General features: G+C 53.4%; 2 protein-coding genes and 1 long non-coding RNA gene across 3 annotated transcripts in view; 2 read left to right on the top strand and 1 right to left on the bottom strand.

The window, feature by feature from the left end:
- GTF2I (general transcription factor IIi) overlaps positions 1–2680 on the top strand; it is a 79014-nt gene extending 76334 nt beyond the window's left edge. Inside the window, exon 34 of the mRNA XM_061470353.1 lies at positions 1397–2680. Within this exon, the coding sequence (XP_061326337.1) occupies positions 1397–1455 (59 nt within the window). The 3' untranslated portion in view covers positions 1456–2680. The remainder of the gene's footprint in view (positions 1–1396) is intronic.
- Positions 2681–5417: 2737 nt separating this feature from the next.
- On the bottom strand, positions 5418–6802 carry LOC133277756 (uncharacterized). The gene is made up of 3 exons (XR_009746323.1): positions 6391–6802; positions 5766–5828; positions 5418–5530 (listed from the first exon to the last, which is right to left on the bottom strand). It is a non-coding gene; the product is annotated as an uncharacterized LOC133277756 (long non-coding RNA).
- Positions 6803–12085: 5283 nt separating this feature from the next.
- On the top strand, positions 12086–19900 carry NCF1 (neutrophil cytosolic factor 1). The gene is made up of 11 exons (XM_061470351.1): positions 12086–12398; positions 12871–12951; positions 13269–13344; positions 14134–14299; positions 14406–14461; positions 14716–14838; positions 15318–15425; positions 16220–16337; positions 17170–17277; positions 18832–18974; positions 19613–19900. The coding sequence occupies exons 1-11, from the start codon at positions 12327–12329 to the stop codon at positions 19759–19761; spliced, it is 1200 nt and encodes a 399-aa protein (XP_061326335.1). The 5' UTR covers positions 12086–12326; the 3' UTR covers positions 19762–19900.
- Positions 19901–20109: the final 209 nt, after the last annotated feature.

Here is a 20109-nt window from a genome sequence, read left to right as displayed (position 1 = left end):
GAGCTGAGCTGCAGATTTTAACCTCACAGTTGGAACATCAGAAGTCTTTATAATGCCAAAACTGTGTGGGATCATTGAAATTGTTAGATGAAGGGAATACCCAGAATACCTTCATGTGGAGGAAATCTAGCTATGGACCATCAAAGTGACGGTTTTGGAGAAACAGAAAAGCAGGTTTTGAGTTTCTCATCCAAAACTGGATTCAGACCCAGTAACTAGAGGAATGAGCTTGAGAAAAAGCGTCCACTTGCTAAAGAACTCAAAATCACTTCAGAACTAGGCTGGAAGGTATAAAATGATCATGTGGTGGAATGGCTTGGCTTTGTAGTGATGAATTACCCTAGCCCCAAACCTTCCAAACAACTTCAGTTGAAAACCAATTTCCTTCCAACATCGTACTCTCTGTTTATAAAAAGAACAAAATCAGGCCCCAGGTTGTATAGACACTGCTGTACCAGCACAAGATTTCTTTGATTTACCTCCAAGCATCCTGTGAACAAGAAAAAGCAAAGATTTTGTAATGAAGCCTTGTGGAAATGAAAAAAAAAATATCAAAAGATGATGAATGCTTTAGCCAACAAGATAAAGTTTCCTTCCCTCTTTGTTTTTTTTAAACATACCATAATGCAATATGTGATAGCATGCAGTGAAGAAGAAAAAGTAGCTAACGTCAAAAAATTGCTTTGGACAGATTGAAATACAGTAATGCAAAATCTGTGTCTAGTTGAGAAGGAGTCCTACAGATGAAAAAGAAATCTGGGAAATAGTGCTGTAAGAACAGGAGTTAGTGCTGGGAATGTTAATGTAATAACCCAAAAGGCATGACTTGAGCTCAAGTAGGAGCCGATGTTGTGAGCTAGCTCTGGAAGACAGCATCTTAAATAACATGAAATGGTGCTCTTGCCTGATGTATTTGAAGTAACGGGCTACAGACTCACCTGTGAGTGTTTGTAAAGCTTCACCCAGCATCACATATACAATGAGTTGTTGGAAGGAAAGAAGGAAGGAATGATGGTGGGGATTGACAGACAGGAGGGAGAAGGACTGAAGAGCAGGATGCAGACCAAACCAGTGCTACGACTTTTTTCCTCACAGTCCTTTTATCAAGTACTTTTCCAGTTTCATACACTTCTAACGCTGGTTTTAATTTTAGCTCTTTAAAAACGAGAGTTATCTAAGATCCCAGGCTGCTTTACATTGAAATGAATGTCGTAATTTCTGCAGAATCAGACTGTTGTGAATACATTTTCATTTATCCTCAGTAGTTTAAAAGGATAAATCAATGCTTTTCATACTTTTCATGGTTTTTTTTTTTTTTTACTTAAGTACAACAGTAACAATGGAATTGGTTGGGAAGTTTCCTTTTTTCTTTATTCATTACTGCTTTTTTCAACAGAAATTACAGAAACAGAAGAAAATCCTCAAATAAAGCAAGAGCCAGACCCAACGTGGTAGACCTCATCAGTGCTGGGTAAGAGAATTTAGTCTATCTTGAAGTCAATACCTTTTAAGGTAGGATGTTTTTTGTCATTTGGGGTATCAGAAGAGGTCTGAGATACAGGACTGAATGCCAAAAGGTACCAATTCTTATAAATTATGTCATTTGTCTCAGTTCTCAGCTATAAAATGGAGGATGTTTTCAGTACCTTACCCAAATGCCATGTAAAACACACTGCTCAGATTTGGGAGGCAGGCAGCCCTGGCAAAATGTGGCCTATAAGGAAAAATGGGTGATGGTAATTACATTGCTCAGAGGCAGAATAAATGAAGGCTTAGGGAATTAGTGTTTATGAAGAGCTCTGACACAGTTATGTGAAAGAGCAGCATTATTGTTGGTATTTCCAATGTATTTCCAAACCGTAACTGAGCAGGAAAGAGAAAAACTGCACTCTAATTGCAGTGTTGTCTAAGCTTGGGACACTTGGTAAGGCTATTAGCTGTGGTGACAAACCAGCTTCTTTAAAAGGTTTTTTTTTCTTTTCCATTAACTTTTATGAAAAGCTTAGTTTAATTTACAATGCAGAAATGTCCAAAATTTTTTGTTACACTATTTTAAACTCCACATATTCCTAAAACTGACATTTTGATGGAGGTGGAAAGCAGTACTAGCAATGCTGACGTGTCACCAGATGTAAAAGGCTGACCCACATGGTTGTGAGTCTGCTTCATTCAGAGAAAATGCCAGTTTTTAGCTACCGCAGCTCTGTCATGCTTTCTCCTGTTTCAGTTTTTAGATAATATTCCAAACCATGTATTTTCCTCATTGTGTAGTGTTTGATACTTCACTAATTTGATGTGATTGGTACCAAGTTGGCAGCATTTCTTTAGTACACTTGAGCTGTAAACACTCCAGTTTAGTAAGAAAAGGACATGGTATTTGTCTTGGAGGTCTGGGAACTGTAACAGTTCTGAGGGCACAGACAGCCCACCCACAAAACCAGGCTCTGGGTCTTTATCACTCTCAGCTGCTCAGGCCAGCAGAAATAATGTGGTTTGCCCTTCACATGAGGCTGTGGGTAGGGGAGCTGGAGCCTGCAGATTCAACTCCTGGAACCATGCAAGTTTTGAAGACTAGGACACTCTTGGCCATGGCCCTTTGTCCATGCAGGAGATGGGATAAGTGGCTGAAGAGACAAACCCAGACATGATTTGGTAGAAACTTGCAGAGGCTGAAACAGCTGCACCACTGAGAACTGGATGTAAAGCAATGGTGAAGAGGTGAATTCTGCTTTGGAAATATTCATCACAAAATTGAACAGGGCGGGAGAGAATACACTAAAGAAAAGCTTGTGATCTGTGGTGGGAAGCACTTCAGCCAGTGGAGGTATAGAATCCCATCTCACTTGGCCATTAAAAGTCATGGAAATTATGTCTGTGCAATGGCTGCACAGTTTGGTGCTGCAGTGGTTTAGATATTTGGATGCTTTAGGCCATCCACTGAACTTAAACTAAAGCAAGTACTTGATCTAAATACTTACAGAGACCACTCAAGCACATATTTAATCTCACATTTGTTGAGAGCCATATTCAGCTTCTGCATGCTTCCTGAATCCAGGCCTAAAGAACTCCAAAGACAATGCCAGCTACTTATATCTGTAATAAGATCCAGAGCTGCATTAAACTAACTGACTTTTGTAATTTGTCTTATCTAATCAGAAGATCCAGTTCTGAGAAGAGCCTGCTGGGAATGTCTGGAGCTGTGTAATGGAGCTGTGTAATATAACTGTATAAGAGAAGTACCTTCTATACAAACCCTTTTTATATTTTTAGATAGAAATGTCTACTTTTTCAGCAGATCTGTGAATTGACTTAAATGAAAGAATGACTGTAGATTTGGAATGGCTAGGTTTAATTTGGAATATATTATAAGGACTAAATTTGATGCAGCAATTCTGGGGAGAGGACAAGGATTAAAATCAACAGGGACTTAACAGCGACTGTCTGTGTTTCCCAGTAAAGCTGAATTTCACCTCACCTAATGCATCATAGCTTTTGTAATGCAGAAAAATTCCTGCAAGTAGTTCAGTTTGTTAGTTTTACTTTGGAAAAAAAACCCACAAACATTACTTTTTGGTTCTGACTGCTTTAATGGCTGATTGAACAATACTATCTGTATATTTGAACAGATTTTTCCTAGGATACCTGTTGCAATTCATATGATTTTCATAAATAAAAGATCAACTGGTTCACTTGACCTTTAGCACGCAGTAATGAGATGGACGGTGAAATGGTCACTATTTCAGTGTGTGGATTAGGAACCCATTTAACTTAAACCGTGTTAGAGATTGTTCCATTAACTCGAAGTAGTAAATGCATGTTTTCTCAGGATATCACATGGTTTCTATGATGGGTCTGATCTCGCAGCCCTAATGTAGGCAAAGTCCATGTGGACCCGTGTGAGAGCGTTTCTCATGAAGGCTCTGCAGATGCCCTTCTGATCTCTAGAACTAGTTATAGAAACGTGTGCGCCAAGCTTCTGTAAGTCCCACTCTGCCAAAAGTTAAGAGCCTCGTAGTCCCAGTGACTCCCATATGGTGTAAGAGACTCATGTACACATTTAAGTTTCACAAACTGTAAGAGATGTCAAGTTCTGCTTGTATGATAATCTCCATAGCAGAAGATGCAGATTATTGTAAAGGTTTCTTGTTCTGGTTTGGTTGTGGTTTTTTATTGGCATGAGTTTGGGATGACTGCATTATGCACAAATGGTAAATCTTATGCCCTGACTAAGAAATAAAGACCTTTCTGATGGTTTTGATGACTGTCCATGCAGAATACATTTACAATTTCACAACAAACTCTAGCAGTGATTCTGCAGGCAAGCAGAACATGCTGCGGCAGTTATTGATGCCCACGAAGGAGGTTCCAGTCATGTCTTTCAAACACAAATACACCACTGGGTAGGTGAGGTCCTTCTATCTGCAAAAAAACACACCTTGAAGCCTTAAAGTGAGTTGGGTACAAAGTCTGTTTATTTTAAATGAGGGACATTAAAAACAACAGTACAACTACTGCGGTAGAACAAAATTTTATAACAAGAATAATAGACCAACAGTATAACAACAATAACCTCCAACAGAACAACAATAAACAGCAAGAAACAACAACAGAACAACTGTAAAACAGCAAAACTAGACCAACTTCAGAACAATAAACTCTTAAATAAACATCAGAAAAAACAGAACAGGTTTAGTCACATCCATGAACATTTTAGAAGGCAGAAGATGCTCTAACAGCTTAAATATGAAAATAAAGTGTTATTTCATTAAAGAACATTTCAATAGCTGTAAATGTTTCCCCCTTTCAGACTGCACCCAACACTCACAATCACAAAGCTCAGGGAGTAAAAGACCTGGCAGCGAAGCCCTCCTGGGGGTGGTGGAGACCCTATGGGCCGTTCTTGGGTGACCCCTGGCTCCAGCAGCCTCTGCCCCGCTCCCACTGAACAGCACCAGGGCAGAGAGCACCGCAGCTCCTGGGAGCTGGTAAATCCCAAATGGGTGGGGATGAGCCACAAGTGAGAAACAATTTGGATTTGGTGATGGGGAGGACCCCATCCCCTCTGGACTCCCCCAGTGGCTCCAGAGCACCCTGACAGGGGGAGGGGGCACCAGCAGAGAGGGGATGAGAAGGGAGGGCAGAGACTGCCAGGGCTGCATCAGAAGTTTGCACCTTAGGGCACGCGGCAAAATAAAGCCAGGATGGAAACGCTGCACAGACACCCAGAGGTTCATCAGCCTCGGCTGGGGGACTCTTCCAGCAGGAAGAGTTCCCCCTGTCCCACCCCAGGCGCTGACACCCAGCGCGGCTTCTTGCCGGCAGCAGAAACGAGGCCTTGCCCCACCACTCCGGTCCCGCCTCGGGGCTGCTCTGGACCGGACCTCGGGGCTGCTCTGGACCGGAGCCCCTGCGGGTGAGGCCAGCAGCAGTGGCCATTACTGATTGCAGAAATGATGGCTCCGTGCCTCGTGCCGCTTGCAGGCTCTGTCCCTGGATCTTGACCGGCTGGAAGAGGCAGAGCTGGACGAACCTGGAAGCACAAATGTTGCTCAGGTCTCTGCAGCCGCACCCTGAGCTGGCACCGGGGTTACCACCATCCCTGTTCCTGGGGGAATGGCAGGTTTTGCATCCCTGGAGCCCTACCCCAGTAGCTACCACCCGAGCCGGCTCCCACAGCACAGCCTGGCCCTTCCGCCATCCCCCAACCCAAGGGGACAATGCAACGCACCAGCTCCTCAAGCCTGAAGCACCAACTCCGTCCTTACCGGAGGAAGCGGCGTCTCCTGCAAGGCCTGAGGGGCGCTGGCCCCAGAAGGGCGCAGGAGTCCCTGGAAAGCAGCACACCTCTGTGAGCCGGGGTCGGCAGAGGAGGCAGAGCCCGGCTGCAGGGAGCTGGCAGCACCCGCAGGAGCCGACGCATCCAGTGCATCGAGAGGGGGCAAGGAGCGGCGTTTCAGATTCCCCTGCACCCCCCAGGGCTGGGGACTGGGGCAGCGAGTGAGGGAAGCACCTTCCCTTTGCACGGCAAAGCTCAGCCAGGTCCGGCAGCAAAGCCGCTGCCTAAACAAAGCCCTGCCCTTCACCTCCTGCAGAAGCCCCGGCCCCTCCAACTCACCTGGCAACACGGGCGCGCTCCCGCTCCTGGGCTGGGTGACCGATGCTGTGGTCATGGACGCTGCCCGTGTGCGCCCGGTGCCTGAGGAGCCCTGGTGATGGCTGCTGGGAGGGACTGTACCAGTCTCTAAGAGCATCAGAGCCCAGGCCCCGGCAGCACTGGTCCAGGAGCTTCCTCAGCCTGTGCTACACAGGCACCCGCTGCCCTGCCAGGCCAGGCCAGGCCGTGGCTTTCTCCTCCTTGCCGTGCCCTTCGCGTTCCCAGTCTGCCCTTACCAGCCTTAGGTCCCAAGAGCCATTGAGGGTGCTGCCATGCTGCCTCCCTCTCCCTCTCTAGGATCTCCTCCACAATGGGGTACTCGAGATTCAGCTCAGGGAACTGCCAAGAGAGAGCAGTAGCTTAGTTCCTTCTGAGGGCAGCCGGCAGAGCCGCTCTGAAGGAGGTGTGCAAGCAGGCCTGTGCCAGACCCATGAAGCCGTGGTTCTGCCACAGCCACCGCAGAGCTCCGGTCCCCATTCGTTTTGGCCCCGGCTTGGCTCCGAGGGCACGGCAGCCTTGCCCAGGCCACTACCTGCTCCAGCAGCGGGCAGCAGTCACGCACAGCCACCACGTACCGGGGCAGGGGAGAGCCTCACGTCCCACCCAGCCAAGGCCGAGACCTCCTGCCCCGAGGCAGGCAGGTCAGCCTGCCCCCCGCCCTGCAGGAGTTGCACTGAGCACGTTCTACCCCAGAGGAGGGCAAAAGAGGCTGCGAGACAGCGCCAGTGGGTGGGTCTTGCCAGGCACCAGCAGGCAGATGCTCCTCCTGCATGGCCTTCCTTTCCCCCCTGAAGGTGGTGGGCTCGGGGACTTCTCAGGCCTCTCGACAGCTACAGGAGGAGACAAGTCAGGAGCAGCTCCCAGCAGAGGCTTTGGCCTGCACCAAGGGGTTGTCCCTTCTCACTCCTCTCTGGATGCCCATCCCGGAGGGCAGAGGCAGGGACAGGGCCTTAAGCCGAGGACAAGGCTGCGATGCCCTGGGGCAGCAGCTTGGCCCCAGGAGATCCATGGGGAAGCTGTCACAAGAGCCCGCTGGGGCTCCACGGGCCAGCGGCCCCTTCCCACCACCACGGACGCTCCTTGCACGCTGCCCACCCGAACCACAAACCACACAGGGTGCCGCACGTGGCCGCATCTCGCGCTGTGCCACGGGACCCTCTCCGCCGTGGGCACACGGCGTTTCCTCTCCTCTCTTTCAGCTGAGGAAGTGTTGGCATGAGCTCCGCCTGGCATCGGAGCAGGCCCGCACCGGTGGCCCATCCAATCCGGCACAGAGCTGGGCCCCACCTACACTCACCTTCCTCGGTCTGCACGGCCTTGTTCGCTGTCCCCGGGGTGCTCTCTCGCCATCGCCGCGATTCCCGTTCCCCGTGCGAGTGGGAGAGAGCCAGTTAGGGTCAGCACCAGGCTGGGACAGGACATGCCAGTGCCACATGGCAGCGTCACCGCTGCAGCCGTCTGAGCCCTTCAAGCTCCAACCCGGCCTGGGGCAGGGCGGGGATGGTGCCGGTCAGTGCTGCCGTCAGCACTGCAGTGGAACAAGGCAGTGGGGATGCTGATGGACACAACAAGGGGGCTTCCCCACCGCTGGGTGACCCAGCAGCCATGACTCACGGGCCTGGAATAGCCCAGCTCCGGCGGAGAGCAGGCCTTGGGCACCGGGTCAGCTGGGAAGGTGACTGCTTTCTTCCTGGCTGGCACTGACAAGCGGGCACTGGCTGAGTGAGCAGTACGTTACCTTCCTGTCCAACGTGGCGCCTCACCGGAGGATCCTGCGCGGGACTCCAGGGGCTCCCTCACGCACATCCTCTTCTATTGGAATGTGGAGACCAGGAGGAACTAATTTGGTTCAGGGGAGCACAGCCTCCCTTTCTCCGGCTCACCGCAGAGTAAATCCCATTCCCCAGGTGCTGGCTGCCAAGCCCGGAGCCTCTCTTACTTCAACGCTGCTCAGCTCCCCTCAGCCATGTCCATGGAGGGCAAAGTCTGAGCACCCCAAACTGAATTCACTCTGGGAGCAAGCGGCCTCCAGGCTCTGAGGCGAGTGACCTCGGAGCAAACCCTTCCCTACTCACCCACCCTGGGTAAAACCTTTCCCTGCACAGCTGCAGAGCTCCATCAGCCACGACTACATCCCACTCTCACATCTGCAAGCATAGCCCAGGATGTGAGCAGTGTTTTAGTACAGCTCAGCAGGTGCTGAGGAGACCCGTGTCAAAGTGGCAACACCGGGCTCCCAGGCATGCTGCTGCCTCCAGCCGAAAAGGTGCCAGCACAGCAAAGAGATTTTGTCCTTTCCGTTCCCCTGGATGTGTCCCCCCTGCAGACTCCCAGGGCAGAGCGGGGACAGGAAAAGAGCTCCGTGCTGGGCCGTGGGCTGCGGAGCGGTGCTGGGCGTTGGGCCCATGGGGAGCCCCTGGGCACCTGACTGTCCCAGCGTACCGGCAGCAAAGCGGCCTCAGGGCTCTGGTCCTGCGGCTGCGGGTCCTGGTGGCGCACGGTCTGCGGTGGAGCTGTGCTGGGGCACAATGGTCACAGCACTGTTAGTGGCAGGAAGATCCCATCCCATCCTCCCCCCAAGCTCACCAGAGGCCGTAGTGGCAGGATGGGTGCTCTCAGCATGGATGGTGCCTGCGGTTGGGCCACTGTAGGCGCTATTTTGCCGTGCAGGTGACACGAAGACAGGAGCGATGCGGGCTGGCAGGGTCGCATCGCACACCAGGACCCCTGCTCCCAGCAGCGATCCCCGCAGCACCACGCAGTGCAGCGCCAAGGCCAGCAGTATGGGCCCGGCACCGCCATTGCTAGGCCACCCGTGTCCTTCTCTCACCCTTGCCCTCTGACACCCTCAGCCCTGACAACCTATGTCCCTGTGCCACCTGCCTCTGTCTCCAACCCGTGTCCCTCTGCCGCCTTCACCCCTGACAACCAGGGTCCCTGTGCCCCCGTGCCCCTGACAAGGAGTGTCCTACTGCCACCCGTGTCCTCATCCCACCTGCTTCCCTGGGCCACCCGTGTCCTTATCCCACCCCCATCCTACTCCCTCGCTCACCCCAGGCAGTTGCTGTGGGTCGGGGTGCTCCCACCGCGGCCGATCACAGTGGCCGGTCCGCTGTTAATGGCCGTATTCGCCCGCAGGCGCCAGACCACCTGATCCCCCGGGGCTGGAACTGGGGCGATCAGGCTGGGGCTGGGGCTGTACGGTGCTGCCGCGGTGGTGGAGAGCGCTTGGGGGGCAGCCACCGCGGTGGGGAGCGCAGGGGCAGAAGGCGCCTGGCGGGCGGGCGGGACCGCAGCGCCCAGCGCCGCTCCCAGCAGCGATCCCTGCAGCAGGCTGGTGACCGTCACCAACAGCGCCAAGGGCAGCGCCACGGACCCGGCAGCGCCATCGCTCTCGGTCTCTGGAGCAACGGCCACCGGCCCGGAACGCGCTGCGGGACCTCGACAGTCGCCGCGTTCTAGAGCTCGTGGCCCTGTTCCGCTGGCCCTCCCTTCCAGCCGCCTTCTACTGACGGCCCTGTGCCACCCGTGCCCCTGACAGCCAGCCTCCCTGTGCCGCCCCTGTCCTGAGCCCACCCTCGCCTATGTGCCTGCAGCTTCCAGAGCCCTGCTGTGTCCTGCCGGGATGTGCAGGGTGGCCCCGTGCACCCAGCGCTGCAATAAAGAACGCCCGCTTGCTAAAACTCCACGTCGAGTCTTACAGAGTTCTTTCAGCCGCACTTTCGGTCACAGCACGCCAGTTGTGCTGCTGCTGCGGACAAGGGCTGCTGCCCAGGGCTGAACCGGTGGAGCCGGGGAGCTGTCTTGGCACACGTCGCTGCCAGGGCAGGGCAGGGGCACCAAACTCCCCAGGAGGGAGCAGGGGCACACAGGGAATGCCCACGGGAAATAACAAACCGAATGTAAATGACCAGGTTTCTGATCTCAGCAGCTGCCAAGCGCCGCTCCTGAGGTGCAGGGGAAATCCGTGCTCAGAACTGCCCTGGGGTTTAATGCAGGCAGAGCAAACTTTGGTCTTTACAGCTGATAAGGGCATCGCGGGCTTCTCCTGAGCTCCCCGGGGACAGCCCAGCACTGGCACCCGTTGTAATTTAGGATGCCCTTGCTGGAGACAAGTTGTGTTGTATTGAGAACGTGCAGCCCTCACGTCCCTTCAGGTCTTTCTGTTGAGAGCTGGGGGCAGAGGATGCTGCTGCTGGTGTGCTGCCGTTTCAGAGGGGCTTTGCAAGGGTCCCTCATGCTCTCCTGATGGGAGGCAGGGCTCCATCTCCAGCCCAGCGGTTTCCCCGTTCCCCATGGCCAGTGGTGCCATGCAGTGGGCACAGCTGTAGCACTGGGGCTGGCTGAGGTCCTCGAGAGGGCTGCTCAAGGGAGCCTTTTGGGGGCAGAGTCTGGGGGAGCTGCAGGTGACTGAAAGGAGCACCACAGGTGCTTTGTTCAGCCCATCCACCTCCGCTCGAGCGCGTAGACTCCTCTGGTTGCTGTTGCCAAGGCATTTGTCTGTCCTTGACCCTCTGCAAACCGGGTGCTGCAGCACCATGGGAAGCATCTGCAGTCAGAGGGGGACACTTTGTGATGGGGCAGCCGACCTTGCCCTGGTTCTTCACTGTCCTCTCATCTCAGAGGTGCCTCCAGAGCATCCCCAAGGGCTCCCTGCTGCCTGCCTCTGGGCTGGGCTGGGCTGGAGACTCCCCACGGGAAACCCTGACTCAATACAAACCACAGCGTGTCCATCTGATAGCCACTGGAAGGTCTCCAGCTCTCAAGCCTCAGGTCCTGCATTCAGAAGCCAAAACACAAATCAGCTCTCGAACTCCATATTGACAGTAAAAAAATACTAAAATGATAGCAAAGTTCGGATAAAAACACTAGTTTACTATTGTTATAACAACAACACAACAGTGTAACAACAAAAATACTACAATAAAACAACAAAACTACAGTGTAAGAACAAAACAACAGTACAGCAAGAATATTAGAACAAGTGCAGAACGAATGCAGAACAATAAAAATTTTCAACAAATATCATAGCCGCTGACGTTTTGCCCCGGTGGTGCAAAAGGCCACTTGGCATCTCTGCTGTCGTCCTCCTGGGGGAAGAACAGAAAACCAAACAGAACAGGTTTAGTCACAGCCGTGTACATCGCAATTTAGAAGGAAGGAGATGCTGTAACGGCTCAAATATAAAACCAAAGTGTGATTTCATTAAGGAACGTTTCAATGTTTGTGTTTTTTTCAGTAATCCAGACTGCACCCAACACCCACAATCACAGGGCTCAGAGTAAAAGAGCTGGCAGCGAAGCCCTCCTGGGGGTGGTGGGGACCCCACGGGCGGGGGGGGGCAACTCTGGGGTGACCTCTGGCTCCAGCTGCCTCTGCCCCTCTCCCAGTGAACGGCACCAGGGGAGAGAGCACCGCAGCTCCTGGGTGCTGGTAAAGCCCCCTTGCTAAAACACCACATCGGGTCTTACCGAGTTCTTTTAGCCGGAGTTTTGGTCACAGCGCAACAGTTGGCAGCAAGGAGGAGCAAGCGATGCTGCTCAGGGCTGAAGCGGTGGAGCCCGGGAGCTGTTGAGACACACGCATCACGGCCATAGCAGGTCAGGGGCACCGCACAGCCCCGGGGGGCTGCCGCTGGCAGGCTCCACGCGGGCCCTAGCATCTTCCCTCTCCTCCCGGCCGGGGCCCATACAAGCTTCCCGAGTCCACAGCCGCTCTCACACGGGACTGCCCCCGCCACAGCCGTGTCCCCACTCCGGTCCCTCTACGAGCCTCCCCCTGTATATCAGCCCCGCGCCCTGCCCGGCAGTGCCTGCCGTCGGTCACGCTGAGCTGAGCCACCCCAGGACTTCATCGCGGTAGCGCCGATCTCGAAGAGGTGCCCCCGCGCTGCACCCGCACCACGGCCCCGTCACAGGCGGATCCCGGGCGGGCGGGTGCCCTCGGGGGTGCCGGAGCGGAGGGAGGCGGTGTCCGTGCGACGGCCGGGCGGTGCCCGGGAGGGAGCGGGGAAGGGAGTGTTAGCAGTTAGCGCTGCGACTGCAGCCGGAGTTCTGCTTTCGCGGGGGCTTTAACGGCGGAGCGGAGCTGGGCGAAGGCAGACGGGAGGAGAGGACGGCCGGGGAGGCACGAGCAGGGCGGGCGGAGCGGGACGTCGCGGCTCGGAGCTGCCATGGGGGATGCCTTCATCCGGCACATCGAGCTGCTGGGCTACGAGAAAAGGTTCTTCCCCAGCCAGCATTATGTGAGTATGCGACGACCTTCTGACAAGCTGAGTAGTGAGGACTGGATGTGTAAATAGAGTCTGGACAGCAAACCTCTTTAGATAAACATGACCAAAGGCCTAAAAGCAGCCTTTGTTTTCTTTTTTCTTTTTTTTTTTTTGGGCGGGGGGGTGTTGGATCATGGCTGATGGTGTGAGCTGGATGGAGGCAAAGGCTAAAATGTCTTTAACACACAAGTTTTGAGGCACCTCCTTTTCAATCCATTGGTTACTTTGCAGGCTTGGAAAGGGCTTTACCCTCTTTGATTCCCACTTGTCTGCATGTTTCAGCCCCCCTTTTTGTCCCTGCTGAACTTCCCTAGTGCCCAGCTCACTGGCTACCTGGGCAGAGCTACTCGTACTGGGGCGGTGGGAGAAAAACAGTTTATTTGAAATGGAAGCACCCATAGGGCTTCAGCCTGCAGAGCTGCAGCTTCTATGCTTTGCCCCTCAGGTCTACATATTCCTGGTGAAGTGGAACGACCTCTCTGAAAAGCTTGTCTACCGCAGGTTTACTGAGATATACGAGTTCCACGTAAGTTGTCCCAAGGTGGGCCCCAGCCCTCGGTCCAGAGCTCCAAGGCTCAGGCTGTGGAAAAAGAGAGTGAATTCAAGTTGAAATTGCCCCAAACTAAACCTGGCTTGGAAGAAGCACATAGGTGCTAGTGCTTCAATGTCCTTTGCTCCTAGTAAGGAGGAGCCATCATCTCTGTGCTCCCCAGGAAAATTTCTCCCAATGTCCTGGGTCCAGCCAGCACGTTCTGGTAGCAGGGGGGTGAGCATGAGGAAGGGGTTGTTCCAGAAGGGTCTCCTGGTGCCACCCTCACAGGCGTACCTGGGTCTGCTCCACAGAAAGCACTGAAGGAGATGTTCCCTATTGAATCCGGGGACATCAATACGGAGAAACGGATCATCCCGCACTTGCCAGGTGAGGGACAGGCGCTGAGGCTGGGGGTGGAACAGAAATTGCAGTTGACTGGGAAATTCCCCAGTGGGCCGAGCTCTGCTGGCTCCCTCCAGTGCAGGTGCTTGGTACCATTTGTGTTCCTGCCCACTGGGCTTGAAAGAAACCAAAGCCCCAGAAAGGTCTGAGCAGCAGCAACAGCAGTTTAACCCGAGACTTACCAGCCCTGCAGATCCTGTCCTTCCTCCCCAGTGGCTGGGCACCCTGGAGGCACATCCACAGCACTGGCTGTGGGAGCCTCCTTGATGATGCAAAGGGTTTGGCTTTGGCGAGCCTGAGCTGAGCACTGCTTCAGTGACACTATCAGTGGATTTGGTTTTAGTGCCCTTATGGCAACACATATGTTGTAAGAGGAAGCAATGCAATATGTCTTTGATGACAGGAAATGAACTGATGAAAAGAGCTGATGGTTTGTCCCCAGGCAAGGTACAGGTCAGCAAAATTCCCCCTTTATTTAATTTCCTCCTTAAAAAGGAAGCAGGGAGGATCATGAGAATAGCTGCTTCTCCCCAGGTTTTTGGGCACTGGGCATGTCTCCCTTGTGCTTGCCAAGGCTGGAGCAGCAAAGGAGGAGATGGAGCCATGCTCCTACAGAGCTTCACCTTATGGGCACCATGCAGCCATGCAGTACCCTTGGGGCCAAATCCACTTGTTTTCAGGGCTAAATTAATGACTCAGAGAAGCCTGCTTGAGCAAGTAATCAAAACAGGGCACTCTGTCTGATTTTTCTGAGTCTTTTTCCCTCTCCCCCAGCCCCAAAGTGGTTTGATGGCCAGCGCTCTACCCAGAACAGGCAGGGCACGCTGGCCGAGTACTGCTACGCGCTGGTCAACCTGCCTCACAAGATCTCCCGCTGCCTGCACGTGGTCAACTTCTTCAAGGTCCGTCATGATGACATGAACCCTGTCACAGACAGCCAGTGAGTCCAGCTGCCTGCCATCTGGGGGGAAAATCCTGTGTTCCCAGCCTATTGCCAGCAGTGAGGGGTGGTTGGCACTGAGCTGCCTTTGCTCTGACCCATCTAGGATCAGGAAGCCTGAGGTCTTCCTCCTGCCGAAGGATGCCAAGAAAAACTCCACAGGTAAGAGGCCTCGGAGGGGTGCAAGCGGCTGTCTCAGCAGCAACAAAGCCTGGCAGGGAGACGGGCAGCCATCCATGGCTCTGGCCAAGAACACGGTCTCTGCGCCAGAGCTGAAACCACAGCCGCAAGGGAAGTCCCTGTCCTGGGATTCAGTTGGTTTAGGACCAGAAGAGGCTGGGAGAGCACTTTGGGCCACCCTGGGGCTGCTTTTGGCATGCTCAAAGTGGGGAACATTTCTCACTTCTCCCATACAGACATCACGGGCCCCATTGTCCTGCAGACGTACCGAGCTATTGCTGACTATGAGAAAAGCTCTAAAACTGAGATGGCTCTAGAAGCTGGGGACATGGTGGATGTCGTGGAGAAGAGCGAGAGCGGTATGTGTCCATCCCTCCAGAGACCCCTGAGCGCCAGGCGCATCCTGGCCACTGTTTCAGCAGGGATGGGGACTGCCCATGTATCTTGTCTCCAAACTCAAGTCAGTTACGCCAGCGCGTGGGTTAAAGGGTAGGTGGTTGTAGCAGGGTCTCCTGGTGGAGAGAAGAGGCTCAGAGCAAATGTAACCTCGGCACTTCCCGCCCCCTTGGGACATGTTTCACATTCAGATGGAGCCACATGACAGTTAGTTTTGGCCAGAGAGGGTGAGGGGCAATCCTGGCAACCTTCTCACATGCCTCAGCCTGGTTTCCTGCCCAGGAGGAAGCGGGATGAACTGGCCAAGCTCCCTGGTTGCACCATGTAAACAGAGACCAGCCCTGGCGCCGTCCCTTCCGCCGCAGGCCACGTGGATGCCTGTACCCTGGTGCTGGTGTCCCCAAGCACCCTCTGCTCTTGCCCATGGCTGCTTTCCTTGCAGGCTGGTGGTTTTGCCAGTTGAAGAATAAACGGGGCTGGGTGCCAGCATCCTATCTGGAGCCGATGGATGGGCCTGATGAGTCTGAAGAGCAGGAGCCCAACTACGCAGGTGAAATGTTTTGGTAACCAGGGTGTGCAGCAGAGCAGAACCTCCCCCAGCTCCCAGCTGGAGTGGGTTATTCGATAGCCCCAGCTGGGCAGTTCACATGGAGCAGGAATGCCGGGCAGGGAGATGTCGCTATAGGAGCTGCCAGGAGGGATAAATCTGATGGCTTTGGTGCCTCAGTGTCAACCTCAGGAGCTTCCCATGACCTGCCGCTCAACATCAGATGCTTGTTTTGGCTGATCACAGATGCAGAGCTTCGTCCAGTGGCCATCCTGGGCTAGCTGGATGAATGCTGTGTTGCTGGGTTAGCAAAGGAGCACTGTGTAGCACCTGAGCCTAGGACCTAGGTGCAGGCTTTTCCCAGTGCTTGGCTCCTGCACTGTCCTCATCAGCCCTTCCATGACAGCACAGAGCAGGGGGAAGATGCTGCCGCCTCATGCTGGTCGCTCTCCCAGCTTTGTCTCTGTGGTTTTCAAAACACTGCAGCAGACTCTATTAGCACAGCACTTCCCTCTTCCTCATTTAATCGCCTGAATTAGAAACATGCTCTTCAGCAGAGATAGATGTGCTTCCACTGCTTGCATTCACCAGCTTTCTCCTGGAGAGGGACTGGGAGGGCTGGGATGAGCTGCAGGCTCTGTCAAGGCTGGAGGAAGTCTGAATCCACACTTGGAGACCTTGGTCTTGCCTAAAACGTGTGGTAGATGCTCTGGTGCTTCCTCTCCTAAGTGCTGGAGAGGCTGAGCCCCACCCTTCGGGAGGTAGCACACAACCTGCTGACCCGATTTTGTGTGCAGGTGAGCCGTACGTTGTCCACAAAAGCTACACAGCCATGGAGGAGGATGAGCTGACCCTCAAGGAGGGTGATGCCATCGAAGTCATCCACAAGCTCCTTGATGGCTGGTGGGTCATCAGGTGAGAGATGCCAAGAACAAATCAGGCGAACCAGGGATCCAGGCAGAGGGAAGGGATGAGGCAGCAGTCCTTCACATCGGGGCTGTGGGTGCGCTGCCCAGCACTTCCTTTTGCAGGGCTGCTTCTGATAGCCTGTGCCTTTGCCAGGTGTTAAATGTTGCAGCTGGTGCTTCCTCTGCTGGGGGCTTCTGAAATGTCCAAGAAGGAGGCAGGTAGAAAAAGCCCTTGTTATTTTACTCTAAGTATTGCAGCACATCTTCCTTTACAAAACCTCAGCTTCGATTCCAGCCTGCCCTGCACAACTCGGGGTTTCCCAAGGGGAATCCCAGCTGCTTTTGTGCTCTGGAGAGCCACAGGCTGTGCATTCACAGCAGGACACGGTGTGGCTGCAAACCCTGGGGATCCTCCTTTACCAGCTTGTGCATAGGCACATGGCACCAGGAGGATCTCCTGGTGTTTGCAGATGTGCTGGGCTGGACGGCGTAATGGGCCAAGGGACCAGGGAGCATTTCTTGAGCACGCAGCAGCAGGGTGTCTGGCAGGAGGCCCTGAGTGATGCTTTGAGAGCCCAGAGAATCCCCCAGGGGAGACAGTATGAGCTGGTGAGACCCTGAAAGCTGTGAGCCATTGCTCTTCCTGCTACCTACTTGTTTCTGGGACTCAAGCCACACTTTCAGGGAGAGCCATGGGCACACAAGGTGCAGGGACAGTCAAAGCCCTCCTCGCTGCAAGCAGCAGGAGAAATAACCCATCCAGCAGCAGCTGGGGGCATGAGGAGGTGATAGGTGCAGAGCCATGACTGCAAGTGCCGTTGCTTTGTGTTGCTCTGCAGGAAGGATGAAACCATGGGTTATTACCCCTCCATGTACCTGCAGAAAGCTGGGGAGGTGAACACCTCTGTGAAGAGTGAGCTGAGGAACCGGAGCGCTCCTCCACGGAGGTAGGAGAAGCTCGGGGGGGGTGAGTGGGCAGGGAGGACTAAAGCTCTTTTTGAGTGGGCTGAAGTTAAACCAGACAGGGGTTTGTGGTGTCCCTTGCTTCCTTGGCAATAAGGAACTGCCTGGCAGAGATGTGAGCAGGGCACACACCGACCAGGGGGCAACCCCCTGGAGCAAAAATAGCTCTGTGCTCTCCAACTTCCACAGGCAGAGAGGCACGCCAGCATTCCTGATGTAGGGCTGTACGCTCCTTGCTCCAACAGGTCCTCCAGCCAGGCGTATTTCTCCTTGTCCTTCTGCAAAGTTTCTTTTATGGGCTAATCAAGTTTAATTTTCAGATTGGCCTTTTTCTTATTTCCTAAGTGCATCCACTGAATCTTTGAGAAGCGAGGAGAGATTTGACTAATCAGAGCTGCCAAATGGCCTAATCTGATGGGAGGATTTGAGCTAATGGAAGGGATTTTATTTTGATTTAAAAAAAAAGATAAAGAGCAGTAATAACTCATTAATTCTGATGCAAAGAGAACTGCTGGGAAGGGCAGACCTTGCTGCTATCTTTTCTTCCCTATGAGAAAACATGCTATAGAATCCTTCCAAATCTAGCTCTGCTGGAGCACGGATTGAGTGTGAAACAGTGTGAAATGGCCCAAATCCACCTATCTGAGTGCAGTGATGCTTACTGAAGCCCTTAAGGTAGGGTGGTAGCCTGTGTCAAGGACAGTGACCTGCCCCCAAGGGTTGAACCCTGTCCCTATGGCTCTGGTGACAGCAGCCAGGCTGAGCCCTGTTGCAAAGGTGGTGACCTGCTGCTGTGGATAAGAGCTTTGCTGTGAAATGGGGTATGTGCTCAGAGCAGGGAGGGTGCACATTGCCCTAAGCAGAGCAGGAGGACAATGCCATGGGATGGGTATCAGAAGCCACCTTGCTCATACCCTGGTAGCGAAGGCAAAGTGGTGGCCTCCCTCTGCCTGCCTGGGGACTGCTGCTCAGCCTTTCACTTCTCTCAGCAGTTCCTCTGCTGTGGGTTCAACACTGCACATCCAGGTGCACGCTGACACATATCTCACATGCTGTTCTTATGGCCCAGGAACCAATCCTTGGGTGTCAGGGAGCCAAGCCAAACCCCACACCAGGGATCTCAGTGTTTCAGCCAGTACAGAAGCAGCAGTGTAGATCTATTCATCAGTTATATATCACTTCCAAGGCTTTCTTGGATAAACCTCACGTCCGTCTCATCCTTCCAGCCTTGCGCCCAATCTACCTTGTCATTCCCATCATTACTTTCCAGACTTGTGCTCAGGCTTCACCCTTCAGTATCTGCTTCCAAAGCACCACTCCAGCTACCTCCTAACATGCTGTACATCACGTCTCCCCTACAGCTGCCCCCAAGTATTGGCTTCCACTCACTGCTTTCCACTGGTCAAAACCAAACAGCAGATGTTGTGGTTTGGGTGAGGCAGAGGAGGAAGTGTGTGGGGAGAAATGCTCGGCAAGGAAGTGCACAGTGTGAGCCTGCTGACATGAAAACTGAAAGTGTTGTTTCTAACTCCCTGCAGATCTACCATCCGGAACGCAAAGAGCATCCACAAGCAGAGACGGAAGCAGATCAGCCAGGAAACCTACAGGAGGAACAGCAGAAAGTACATCCAGAGCAGGAGGAACATGAAGGAGAATTTCCAGAACAAAGCCAATGTCATCAGTGAGTCTCAACAGGGCCTTTGCCCTGGCCATGGGCTAAAGTCCTGCAGGCATGGCCTGTACCTTCCAGTGCTGGTTGCTGGAGTAGGACAGCACATGAAGGCCACAACTTGTCTGTCCACCCTTTTCCTATGGGGAAAGCATGTGCAGGGCGGTGTTTCTTTTCAGTGAGGTTTCTTACCTCTGGTTATAGTTCTGACAGAGAAGGAGCAGAATAGGGTCCTGGTGGGAGGTCAGCCCACATTTAGGACCTTTCCTTTGTCCACCTAACCTCACCTGTGCTGCCGTTACCACTACCATTATCATGTACGTTAGCTGCCAGCAAAGCACCTAGAGGGAAGTGATGCACGAAGGAGGTTGCTGTTGTTGCTTTAGATCTGTAATCCCCACAGCTTTCCCAAGGGAGAGCAGCTCCTTGCGCAGACCTAGGGCTGGGCTTCCAACTGGGCAAAGCTCCCAGCTGGGCACTGGTGGGCTCATCCCACCACCCTGACCTCCAGAAAGACCATCACATGCACGTGAGACAGGAGGAGAGGCTGGAGCTTTGGTGGCCATTACATAGGGAGCTTTTGAACGTTGACATGAAGGTGTTGGGTGGTGGAGAGCTCTGACCCACCTGTACATCTGCTTTACCCACAGTTGAGAAAAACGAGCCAGAGGAGAACAAGCCCAGGGCTCAACCTGCTGTTCCTCCCCGTCCCAGCAAAGACCTCATCCTGAACCGCTGCACCGAGAGCACCCGGAGAAAGATCTCCATCCACCGTCATGATGAGCCCAAGATGTCCTAAGGACACCATGGGCAGGGTCCTGCTGCAGCAGCTCCAGGGGAGCTGAGGCCCCCAGAGCCTTGCCACTAGGCCCCCTTTTACCCCCCATTTGTATTTTGGATGATTTTGCGTTTTTCACCAATAAAGGAGAGACACTTTATAGACATGTTGGCACAGCTGGTCAGTGCAGGTACCAGGGAGATGCCGAGAGGATTGGGCAAGGGTCTTTTGCTAAAGATGATATCAGGGAGGAAATTTGGCTGGGGAAGCAAAAGGATGGCAGCTTCCTCCTGGAAAGTGGCTGCTTCACTCCCTCTTATGGAAAGTGAAGGCTGGGATGTGCAGGTAGGAGCGATGAAACAAGGTGGA

The sequence above is a fragment of the Pezoporus flaviventris genome, unplaced genomic scaffold (genome assembly GCF_033815535.1).
Source record: "Pezoporus flaviventris isolate CSIRO_AGI_PZ_B2104156 unplaced genomic scaffold, CSIRO_AGI_Pfla_v1 ptg000063l, whole genome shotgun sequence".
Taxonomy (NCBI): domain Eukaryota; kingdom Metazoa; phylum Chordata; class Aves; order Psittaciformes; family Psittacidae; genus Pezoporus; species Pezoporus flaviventris.
The sequence above is the reverse complement of the archived record's forward strand: the minus strand, read 5'-3'. Positions and strand labels throughout refer to the sequence as shown.

What these genes read in the sequence shown, in the direction of transcription:
- NCF1 (XM_061470351.1), top strand. Translation starts at nt 12,327, where the DNA reads ATGGGGGATGCCTTCATCCGGCACATCGAGCTGCTGGGCTACGAGAAA. An exon ending in GCAGGAGCCCAACTACGCAG is followed by an intron (nt 15,426 to 16,219) that starts GTGAAATGTTTT and finishes TTTTGTGTGCAG; the next exon opens with GTGAGCCGTACGTTGTCCAC. An exon ending in GAACAAAGCCAATGTCATCA is followed by an intron (nt 18,975 to 19,612) that starts GTGAGTCTCAAC and finishes CTTTACCCACAG; the next exon opens with TTGAGAAAAACGAGCCAGAG.